The 12,009-nt window shown below is 34.7% G+C and overlaps 1 protein-coding gene across 1 annotated transcript in view; it reads right to left on the bottom strand.

The window, feature by feature from the left end:
- ARFGEF1 (ADP ribosylation factor guanine nucleotide exchange factor 1) overlaps positions 1-12,009 on the bottom strand; it is a 155,815-nt gene that overhangs the window by 83,308 nt on the left and 60,498 nt on the right. The window contains exons 5-7 of the mRNA XM_040625525.1: positions 11,668-11,847; positions 8,970-9,246; positions 5,627-5,737 (exon numbers count right to left, since the gene is read on the bottom strand). Coding sequence (XP_040481459.1) covers positions 5,627-5,737; positions 8,970-9,246; positions 11,668-11,847 — 568 coding nt within the window. The remainder of the gene's footprint in view (positions 1-5,626; positions 5,738-8,969; positions 9,247-11,667; positions 11,848-12,009) is intronic.

Raw genomic sequence — 12,009 nt, 5'->3', positions numbered from 1 at the left:
GAATTTAAAAAAAATAAAGATACATTTCTCACCCAACAAGTTGGCAGAAATTCAAAGCTTTAAATTCCACTGGCAATTATGGAGAAAAAGACACTCTTACACATTGCTGGCAAGAGTGCAAAATGGTACCAAAAAAAAAAAAAGAAAAAAAATGAGTGCATACTGGTAAAATAGCTTATGAAGGGAAATTCAGCAATAGCTAATTATCTTCATATTCATTTACCACTTGACCCAGTAATCTCACTTCTATGAATCTTTCCTCAAGATAAACCCCCACAAATATGAAACAATATAGATGTACAGGGTTATTCACTGCAGCATTACTTGTAATAGCAAAGCATTGGAAACAACCGAAGTTTCTGTCAGTAAGGGACTGGCTGAGTTAACTATGATACATCCACATAATAGAGCACTATGCAGGGAGCCAAGAGAGACAATAAGGAAAATTTCTATCAACTGAAATAAGAATATTTATAGTAGATACTAGGTGAAAAAAGGGAGAGAGAGAGCGAGAGAGAAGATATACAGTGTTTTGCCAAAAAGAAAGAGAAATAATGTTAGGTACCTGCTTGTTAGTCCAGGGAAAATATACATACAAACACACACACACATACACACACGAAAAGGATAAACTAAAAGCTAATGAAAGTGGCTACCTATGTCAGGTAGGTCAGCAAAGGAAGGAATGGATGGAAGAATTCTGAGTATATGTTTTATATAATTCTGACTTTGATTCATCCAAGTGATCTTCAAATAAATAAAATTAAATCAGTAAAACAGTTAATACGGTTTCCTATTGTCATTGTGTAATTATAAATAGTGTCACCATTATTCATCCTTAGTAGGATATAGTCTAAATACACATACATAAAAAAATTTTGAACTTTAAATTAGTAAGTTGTTGCTGGTAATGGTACATTGTTGCTGAGAATTTGGGTTTTTACTGTGAGAAAGGGGATATACAAATATGAAATGTAAGAAAATGAAGAGAATCACTGGATGTCACCTGGAACTATCAATATGAACTTGTGACTATAGACTTCCCTGTCTCTGTACATTGGAAAGGCTAAGAAGTAATGACACCATGACACCTCAGTAGCAATGAATACATCTAGTCTCTAAATACAATTGCCCACTAAAAAGAACAAAAACTCCTTAAAGAAGTAACTGATTCCAGGGCTAGGGCAAGGTAAAGTTGAACATTTAACTTAAAACATTTTGCTGATCCAGAAACAAGGAAATGCTCAAAGATAATGGAATCACATCAGAAAGACACAGGTGCTGGACTCCTACTGGCCAGATCAGGAGCAAAGAATAATGGTAAATGATTATAATACAATGAATAACAAAAGAACTCATGAGCTCACAGTATTTTTTTTTTAAGAGGAAGAGCTCTTCTCCATAGAAAAGTGTCAATTAACGTTAGAATTATGAAATCTCTATTTTGTAACCAATGCAGTATCTAAGTAAGTCAAGGATCATCAATGGATGCTAAAACCACTAAATGGATGGATCCTTCTATGATCTCGAAGTATCACTTTCAGATTATTTCAAACTTCAGTTGACCTGTGAAAAACACGGGGCTTAAGGGTGCCGACCCCTCATGTAGTTGAAAAGCTGCGTAACTTCTGACTCCTCCAAAACTTGACTACTAATAGCCAACTGTTGCCCAGAAGCTTACTGATAACATAAACAGTCATTTAACACATATTTTGTATGTTACATGTATTATATACTGTATTTTTACAGTCAAGTAAACCAGAGAAAAACATCCTAAGAAAATCATTAAGAAAGAGAAAATACATTCACAGGACTGTATTTTTGGGGAAAAAAAATCCACATATAGTGGATCCATAAAGTTCCAATTCCTGTCATTCATTGAAGGGTCCCTTCAACTATATAACTATAGTTATAAAGGGTAAAATGCTCCCTTACAATGAACAGAGTTGGTGGTCACCATCTTAACCATGTGATCAAACATTATCACTAATAGGGATAACTTGTTGTTATACACCAATTAACATAACATGATGTAATAAGAAGTACCAACATTACTTATGCAGTATTCTTGCCAAATACATTTAATCTAAATCAGGAAACTGTCATATCAACTCAAAATGTATATAACATTCTACAAAACAATTTCATACTCTTTAAAAAAAGGTAAATGTTATGAAAGATGGGGGAAGAGGCAAGAGGACTTGTTCTAAACTAACAAGACCAAAGAGACAGAATCGAATGTAGCCAAGTGTACTCAGATCCCATACTTAAAAAAGAAAAGGAAAAAAGGATATAAGAGAGACATTTTGGGAATCTGGGAACATTTTAAAATGTGGTATTTATATTAGATATTCTCGAAATAGTGTTAATTTTCGTAAGTGTGAAAATGAATAATGGTTATGTATGAGAATGCCCTTATTCTTAGAAGATAAATGAAGTATTTAGGAGTAAAGTATCAAGATATATATAAACAACTTCTAAAAATTTCAGCGAAGATGAGCAAAACCCACATATTTACATACATGTATGTGTGGGTGTGTAGGTCCATTTGAAACACATAAAACATATGTACTAAAATTCTTAACTAGTGAATTCTTAACAACTAGTGTTCATTGTACTGTTCTTGGACTTTTCTCTAGGTATGAAAATGTTCTGGATAAGAACTAGGATGATCGGTAGGGGAAGAAAGGGATAAAGAAAGGGGGGGTAATCAGAAGGGGGAATGAAACATGAGAGACTATGGACTATGAGAAACAAACTGAGGACCTCAGAGGGGAGGCGGGTGGGGGAATGGGATAGACCGGTGATGGGTAGTAAGGAGGGCACGTATTGCATGGTGCACTGGGTGTTATACGCAACTAATGAATCATCGAGCCTTACATCGGAAACCGGGGATGTACTGTATGGTGACTAACATAATATAATAAAATAACAAAAGGAAAAAAAAAAGTTGCAGAAAAATGAGAGGAATTTCACTTCATACTCTGAACTGATATGTATTCGAGACTGGTAAAGTTTTTTTTGCAAAGGGCCCGTTAGTAAACATTTTAGGCTTTGCAGGCCATATGGTCTGTTGCAACTACTCTACTTTTATAGCACAAAGACAGCCACTATAGGCAATACATAAACGAGCACGTGTTCCAAGAAAACATTATTTACAAAAATAGGCAATGGGCCCAATCTGGTTCATGGAATATAATCTGCCATCCCCTTGTATATATTATTAAATTTTTAAAGAATGCATGGACACGTAATGTTCTTCCTTCCCTGATTGTAAGTTTACAGGGCTTTTTTGGTTTGTTTTTAAAATTAGTACTCCCCGAGATCATGGCCTCTTCTTTAGTCTCTATACCTTCTCATTCAATGATCTTCTGGCTTCAACTACTAATTTTAAATGAATGACTCCCATCTATAGCACCTGCCTCGATATCTTAGGGCAGATTTCTGTATTTCTATTATGTATTTCATAAAATTCGCACAGGGATGGCGCACCAGAAGGTCACGTTTAGTATATCAAAATAAAAATTAGTACGTTTTTCCCCAAGCCAACTTCTCCTCCAACATGATTTAATTTTACCAGTTCTAAAGCATCCACCTACCCATTTAGGCTGAGAAACTGGCAGACCACCCATGCAGAGCGAGTTAACACAGCAGGCCCGAGACTGCCTATCCTTAGAAAGGCCTGTTTTCAAGGTTGGCCCTTGGCTGGCACCCAGGAACTTACATTTTTGGGAGGGTTCCCACTATTCCCAGAACCAATAAGAGTGGCTCACTGTGCCTAAACTATTCGCACAAATAATGTCGTTTATGCTGAAAACCAGCTTTTCTTCTGGAAATCTGAAATTTGGGCACATGCAAGTAAAGGGATGCAACATAACTTTGGTCACTGAGTCTAATGAGCTGCCCAGGTAGCCAACACTCACATCTGATGTGGAGGAATTAAGAACCTCCTGTGTGACTTCACAGGATAGGATTCCTGAAGTGTGCATCTGATTTCTTCCAGACGTTGCCCCATACGCCTTTTCTCTTTGATGATTTTGTACTGTACCTTTACATGGTAAAAATTTAAGTGGTGAGCATAACTATATGATGAATCCTTTGAGTCCTTCTAGTGAATCACAAAACCCTGGGATATTCTTGGGTATCTTTGACACACCTTACAATTTCTCTTTCTCACCTAGGTATTTAATCAGTTGCAAAGTCTTCTTGATTTAACATTCATTATTTCACTTCTAATTCACGTTTCCCTCTCCATTTCCACTGTTTCTGTCCTGTTGAGGATTCTCTTACTACACTGGTCTACTGTACTTTCTACTTCCCCACTTAGTTTCTTAAAACATAATTCTAATCATTCCATCTCTTAAAGATCCTTAATGGTGACTCATTTTATGATGGAATGAAGTCTAAAATCTTAAACCTTTAATTAGTAAGTTTGTTCGAGATTTCTTTAATCTTAGTTTCTACTACATGACATCACATACTTCATACGTCAGCCAAACCACCACCTGTCAATTCGCAGGTGGTAGTTTGCTGAAGTCCTCTCCTCTAGACTTGAGCCAATGGCGTTTCCAATACATCAAATACCACTCCCTATACCTGTGTGAATCCATACAGTCTAAGTTCAAGTGTCATCTCCTTCATGAAGCCCTCCTGGATCATTTTAGCTGGAAATAATCACTTTTTTCCTGAATTTTAATAGGATGTTAGCTGTTTCTTTGTAATGGCACTTATCACTTTATACCTTGTATTAGTCTTACATACATACATTCCAGAACCCCCTTCTGCCAGAGCATGGTCTATCCTGGATTAATTTTTGTATCCTCCTACAGTGCCACACAACTGTACGCACTTCCTTAGTATTTGCTGAATGAAAAGATGAAAAAACGAGAAGGCAATCAGATGAATGCCTGGTTCTAGTGTTACATTAAAGGAGAAAATATATACTTAGAAATGATGTTCTAAGTGGGAGTTAGGTATTGCTGAAACAGTATTATTCTCATTGAAGAGCCATACTGTACATTTAATCATACATCTAGAAGTATATGTAGCAAGGTAGTATGCTTAGTCCTGTGCAAGATACCATGAATTAAATAAGCTTCAGTGGACTGGTCTCAAATCTAATCCTCTCTATAAATAATACTATTTATGGAAAATGTGAGTTAAATTCCTAACAAACTTTAAGACATCTTTATCATACAGTCCATAAGATAAGAACTGGCCCTATATCAACTATACCTTCGTTGTGATAATAAAGGTATAACAAAGCATCATTTTTCCAAAAAAGATATGCATACTCAAACCAAAATCAATTTCAATATTTTCTCGTTTAGAACATTTAGGAGGATAAAGAATATATCTCTGCCAACAAACACAAAAACAAAAAAATGAAATGGCATCAACTTTTTTTTAATGCAGTAGGGGAATAATGGGTTTTTATAAAAGATTATAACTGAACCTGGAGAAAAAAGGGAATAACTCTTCCATAATTAAAGATAAATATTTTTTCTATAAACACACTCTAATTTGAGAAGGCTTGTATTTTTGCTCCACACATTATATAAATAGCCAGCACAGTGGGATGAAATATCAGAGACAGAAAAAACTAATTTTGAGTGTAATACACTACCTCCAACAACGATGTTCACCATTTCTTCTACAATGCTCTGTACAATGTCTTGCGGCTTTTCTTCACAGTCATGGTTTTCTCCATCGTATAATATGTCATTTTTAGATAACGCTTTAAAAAAGAAAAATCCAAGAAAACATTATTTTAATTTTTTGGAAACTGTACTGAACATTTAAAATTAAAAACTTTCCTTAAAAATTAAGAATAAAAGAAAACATACATGAAATTAGAGCGATTACAAGTTAAACCTTAAAATTCGTAACTAAACCAAATTTAAAATAGTTTATAAATTCAAGTCAATTTAAAAAATGATTTACCTGACAAATTATTAAATGATGAAGTAAATTTTCTAGATTATTCCTTTTAGGAGCCGAACATTTTAAAGTATTTTGGATGAAACATTTCTAACACATCTGACACTCTTGTAAGTATATATTAAACGTAGTTACAGCCTACATTGATTAATTCAGTCCATCAGTAATAACAAGCTCATTGTTGTGCCTTAATATTTTTGAAGTCCTTGAAGAAGAGAGATAGGGCTATCTGGGTGTCCACCAGTGCTTTCTAGCCCTTCCTATTTCGTCCCCCCAAAGAATCTACATATCCAATGTAAAACTAAATTAATAAGTAAAAAAGAATTCATTCCCCAATTTAACAATCAAAAACAGAATGAAAAGCCCATCAGAACTTCTGACCAGCATAAGAGAAACTGATAAAACTTGACATTCCAGAGTTAGCTTGCAGATAAAAATAGGATTTCCACTGGGTTTTTTGAAATGCTGCAAATACCTTAGGAAGGCTCGATTAGCACTTTGGGATGCTTTGGGATCTGGGACCCTACCCCAAATGGTATCAGACTGCATATTAATTGATAGTGCTATCATGCCCATCCCCACTCATACTACTATAAAGGACCACTACTTATGATTCTGGCTTCTAGAAGCCTGTCCTCCCTATTGTTCACTGCTACTAATCTATGTTTGCTACATTCTATAAAATACTGAATGCCACAAGGAGAAATTGGTAAACTGATTTTATAAAAAAATTCAAATACAATAACACAAATTTTTAGTGGAGTAAAAATAAATACTTTGACAAGATAATTTTTCCACCAGCCTTAAGCTTTGTATTTTTTTGAGGTTTTATTTTTTAAGTAATCTCTACACTCAACGTGGGGCTTGAACTCACAACCCCGATATCAAGAGTCACACACTCCACTGACTGAGCCAGCCAGGAGCCCCTAAGCTTTGTATTTCCGTGCTCTAGCTGGCTAAAATTATCTAGAGTCTGAAAGTTAGTTTCAACAAAACTAAATACAGAGTTACTATATGAGTATAAAATAACTAGTGAATCAAGAGTCAATTCTCACACAAATTATCTAATGAAACAGAGTAACAATAATATTTATTACACATAGAAAATCATTAGAGAAGTTAACTATTTGTCCAAAGTCACATAACTAATTAGTGACAGAGATGTGATTCAAAGCAGGTAATCTAACTCTTAACCAATGATTCTCAGGTAGAATTTTCATTTTTATCAGCTGTTGGAAGACACTGAATTATGTTTTATTTATAATTCTGTATCCTATTAGGTGACTCATACACAGTAGATGCTTCCATTCCTTGGGTCTCAGCCCATATTGTTTCTTCTGTCAGAAAATTTCCTAGCTAGCCAATTCCAACTCCTATCCAACAAGATTCAACTAAATCATCACAGCTTTCTCTACAAAGGTACTGCCTAACTCTCCTCAGCAGAATTACCTTGTGCATGCCACTTTCAGGATATTTATCACATTATACGTCATTTATACACCTGACCATGAGCACCCTATGAACAATGTTTTTATCTCCATCAGTTTTTTAACCCCAAGTCCCACACAGTGCCTAGGACACAGTATGCCAAATAAATGTTTACTGAATCCATGAGGAAATGAAAGAATAAATAAAGTCCCAGCTATATCAGGGATTAGCCCTTTAAGTCAGCCCCTTTATAAACTCACAGTAAAAGTAGGTGAAATTCTGGCAAGGGCAGACTAGAAAAATGTAAATCACATAAGCAGTACAGATTTACTATTAGTTGGAGTACTGTGAATGGTTTGATTTATCAAGATTATCCCTTTTAAAATAAATAGTAAAACACTATGAAAAATAGTGAAAAGGTATCCAATCTTGCCACTGCTGATGTTCATGCCACTATTGCAATAAAAAAGACGTGGTAAAAAAAAATAATAATAATCAAGAGCTGAAAATATATTACAGAAGTCTTTTCTCAAAGAAAAATACAGGATTCAGATAAACTGTTACTAAGCCCTAACCATCCTACGTCCACACAAACACAGTGAATAGGCAAGAGAATTTCTGTCATTTTTTGACACTAACCTAAAGGAACAAAGGGAACAACAAACTCCCCAGAATATCTAAAGCTCAAAATAATATTTGGGGGGAAAAATGACTTCATGTAATTATTTTTAGAAAAACAAATTAGTAAAATAAATAAATGTAATTTAATTTTTTTTATCTTGCAACCCTTTTTCAAAAAAGATTTTATTTATTTATTTGAGAGAGAGAGAGAACACAAGCACACAAGAGTGCGAGGAGGAGTGGAGGCGGAGGAAGACAGAGGGGGAAAGAATCTCAAGCAGACTCCATGCTGGGTGCAGAGGCCGGAGTCGATTCGGGGCTTGATCTCACGAACCTGAGATCATGACCATAGAAACAAAACCAAGAATCAGATGCTTAATCGACTAAGCCACCCAGGCACCCCACCCTTTTCTTACAAATAAATTTAGTTAGAAAAATACTATCAGAGAACATCTCAATTTCAGTGATTACTACACATCAGGATATAAAAATATTTTTGTACATCAGGTGGTTGGTTACTCAAAAGATTTTTTGTATTTAATTTCAGTACTTTATAAGACCATAATATTTTTCCAACCCCAAAACATTTAGATGCCCTAAAACTTTCATATTCCAGAAAACCTTACTAAATAAATAGCTCTTTTGTTTGCTGTGAAACGAATTTTAAGAAAACTCAAGTTCCTAAATAACACGCTAACAGACATTTATGACCCCCGTTAGTAACATATATCTCCTCCAAAACAAGCCTGTAAATCATACTACTCATGAGATGCCAATGAATGCATAGTACCATTAATAGGTGTCTTGTGTGCTGAAGTCAATTAACTTCACCACGTAGGAATAAAAAATCCACATTACCATAATGTGTCTGATATCCATTAAGTCATACTACCCTTTCCACATTTCCTTCCCAAATATGCATGCCTACACTGTTCCCTTAACACGCGCACATGCCCCACAACCCCTTCTCAAAAAATTACTTTCAGCTGCAGTTGCCTGATCAGCTTCAGTCTGTTCATTTTCTGCACTGGAAATATCAGATCCATTTTCAGGTTCTGTGTCATCCTGAAGGCTTTTATCCACATCATTTGTATGGGAATCAAGGTCCCCTTCGTGTTCTTGGGACATGTGATCAACAGTTTGAGGTGGCAAATATCTAAGTTGAGGTGATTCAGGCTCATGATGGCTTACTGGAGACTGCAGCAGATGATGATGCTGCCGATGCCTTTCTTTTTCCATTTGTTTGGCTTCCTGCAACTGGAAAGAAATAGAGTAATTTCCAATATTAGTAAAATAAGTTGTTTAAAATTTGGAGGGATAATGTTAAGGTACACTTGATCCATCAGAAGCAAAGAACATAAAATATACTAAAAACACACAAAAACAAGTAACAGTGGTTACTTCTTAGAAGGATGGAAATTGGTACATAAGAACAGAGATGGAAGTCTTTCAGTATTATTCTCTCCACTATTTTTGGTGTTTGAATCTTGTGAATGTATGACCTAAACAAAACAGAATTTAAAAACTAAAATAAATTTTAATAACCTCAGAATAATAAATGGATTGTTGCCAATAGTGGATTATCCGAAAATCAAAAGTTTCACTAAGGGAGGGAAAAAGTGGATGGGGAAATAAAACACATGCTCATTTTTACTCATACATAAACAAAATCTAGATACACAAAAAAGTAGTTAATAGTTACCTATAGGGAGTGGGGGTTAGGAAATGACCAAATTAGAAACAAGAGTAGGGGTGAATTTTCAGCGTAACATGTTCTTATGTCACGTCGTCAAGTGTCTTTTTAATTAAAAAAATAAAACTGCATTTAATAAAATAGCCACGAGTACTTAAATGTCTCTACTCAGTCATCTTAATGAGGATGAAAAACTGTATCAACAAACGTTGAGTTTTACTTTAGGAAACCTGTCATTATTATATATATAATACCACCCATAAAACTGGGTTACTTATAAGATGCTAAAACAGTAATGGTCAGAATCACAGGACTTCATTTTTTAGCACTTTATTGCTTTTAGACACAACTCTTATGGTCCTCACGGCCTAGTAAGAATGACTCTCACAGAATGAATTTCCATAAAGGTAAATACTTTACTGTGCCAAAAATGAATATTTCATCTTCCTTAGTAATATTCCAGTTTATGTGGAAATACCAGAACTAATTATATAAATTTATAAAATAAATTTAAATGAAAATATTTTAATGCTCAAAAGGTAGGAAGAACCTTATAATACACATGGTCTAAATCCCGTTATTTTACAGATAAGGAAAGTGAAGGGCATGACTAGCACAGCTAGAATCGGAACAGAATTTTCAGACCATTACTCTAGCCCATTCATGAGAAAGTCAATTTCCAAATTAGTACTGAAGAACCAATGACTTGCAATGCATTCCCACCCACCCTCAGCCTAAACTTCAACAGATCTCCACTATGGATTAGCAGAGCAAGCACATGCTTTGGAATCATAGGCAAGCATGGTGTTGAATTCTTGTTCTATTTATTCAAGAGTTATCGAAACTCTAGAAATATCCTTAAAAAAAAAAAAGAAAAGAAATGTTATTGCATGAAAATAAACCTTTAAACATTTTCTATAGATGTCCATACTTTCTAGACTAGGGTTTCTCAGTATCAGCACTACTGACATTTTAGATCAGACAATTCTTTGTTGTGGAGAGAGGCTGTCCTGTGTGCTTCCAAGTATTTAGCAACATTCTCATCCTCTACTAAATTCATATTAAGTACAATGTCAGATCCTGGATTGGATTTTCAAACAAAAAAAGGACATGTGTAGGAAAATTGGTGAAATTCAAGTAGGCTTTGTAGTTTATTTAATAGTTATGTACAAGTATCAATTTCTGCTTCTGATTATTGTAATGTGGTTATATAAGATGCCAGCATTAAGGAAAGAAGGATAAAGGAGATCCCTCTGTAATATTTGAAGTTTAAAATCAGCTAAAAAAAAAAAAATTAAAAGCCGATTCGTAATTATGAAGACCTGAACAATTTAAAAATACATACAAATGATTCTTTAGCTGATCTCTTACCCCCCAAAATGTATTTCCACAATACAGATACATATTTTATTTTTATTTTTTTTAAGATTTTATTTATTTATTTAACAGAGATAGAGACAACCAGTGAGAGAGGGAACACAAGCAGGGGGAGCGGGAGAGGAAGAAGCAGGCTCATAGCGGAGGAGCCTGACGTGGGGCTCGATCCCATAACGCCGGGATCACGCCCTGAGCCAAAGGCAGACGCTTAACCGCTGTGCCACCCAGGCGCCCCATATTTTATTTTTAAATGACTAAATAATTTTATAGCAAAAGAGATCAAATTAGGTAGTTTTATATCTACATTAAACTCATCTATTAAGCTTGAGTACAATAAAAATATTATCAATTCATAAACACTTCCATGAGGATGACAATAAATATCTAATTCTACTTGTGAACTACTAAAAATGTATTTTTCCCAAAGTCAAACAAGTCAGTAAACCTCAAAACAAAGTAATACCACAGATCTCCAGTAAGTAGCACTGTAAATGAAAACATTCTTCTCTACAAAAGCACAAAAGATTTCACTGTAATTTCTCTATAAACTCTTTTCTATATTTGATGTCTGTGGTATTCTTTAAATCTCTCTCTTTTTTAATACTTACTGCTTGGTTTTCCATGCGTGCAAAGATAACATTTAGCATCTGAGTAAGAGTAGCTTTGGCTGTTGTCTGATTGATGAGATTTTTGCTTGCTAAATAGATATTGTAACATGTTCTCACAGCTTGCAGTACAGTTCCTTCATGAATTTCTATGTGTTGAGATGTTACTGCAGTAAGTAAAGCCTTTAAAAAGAAAGATACAGTTGAAGCAATTTTCTACATCCAGGTTTCAGCACAAAAATATGAGTATTTTTATATTATAATTAAAACTTTCAGACACCATTACCACTTTTAGGTATACACTAACAGAATTTTCAGTATACCCCAAGAGAATTTCTACCACCC

This window comes from Ursus maritimus, unplaced genomic scaffold, assembly GCF_017311325.1.
Source record: "Ursus maritimus isolate PB19 unplaced genomic scaffold, ASM1731132v1 scaffold_9, whole genome shotgun sequence".
Classification (NCBI taxonomy): Eukaryota; Metazoa; Chordata; class Mammalia; order Carnivora; family Ursidae; genus Ursus; species Ursus maritimus.
This window is presented reverse-complemented; position numbering and strand designations above follow the sequence as displayed.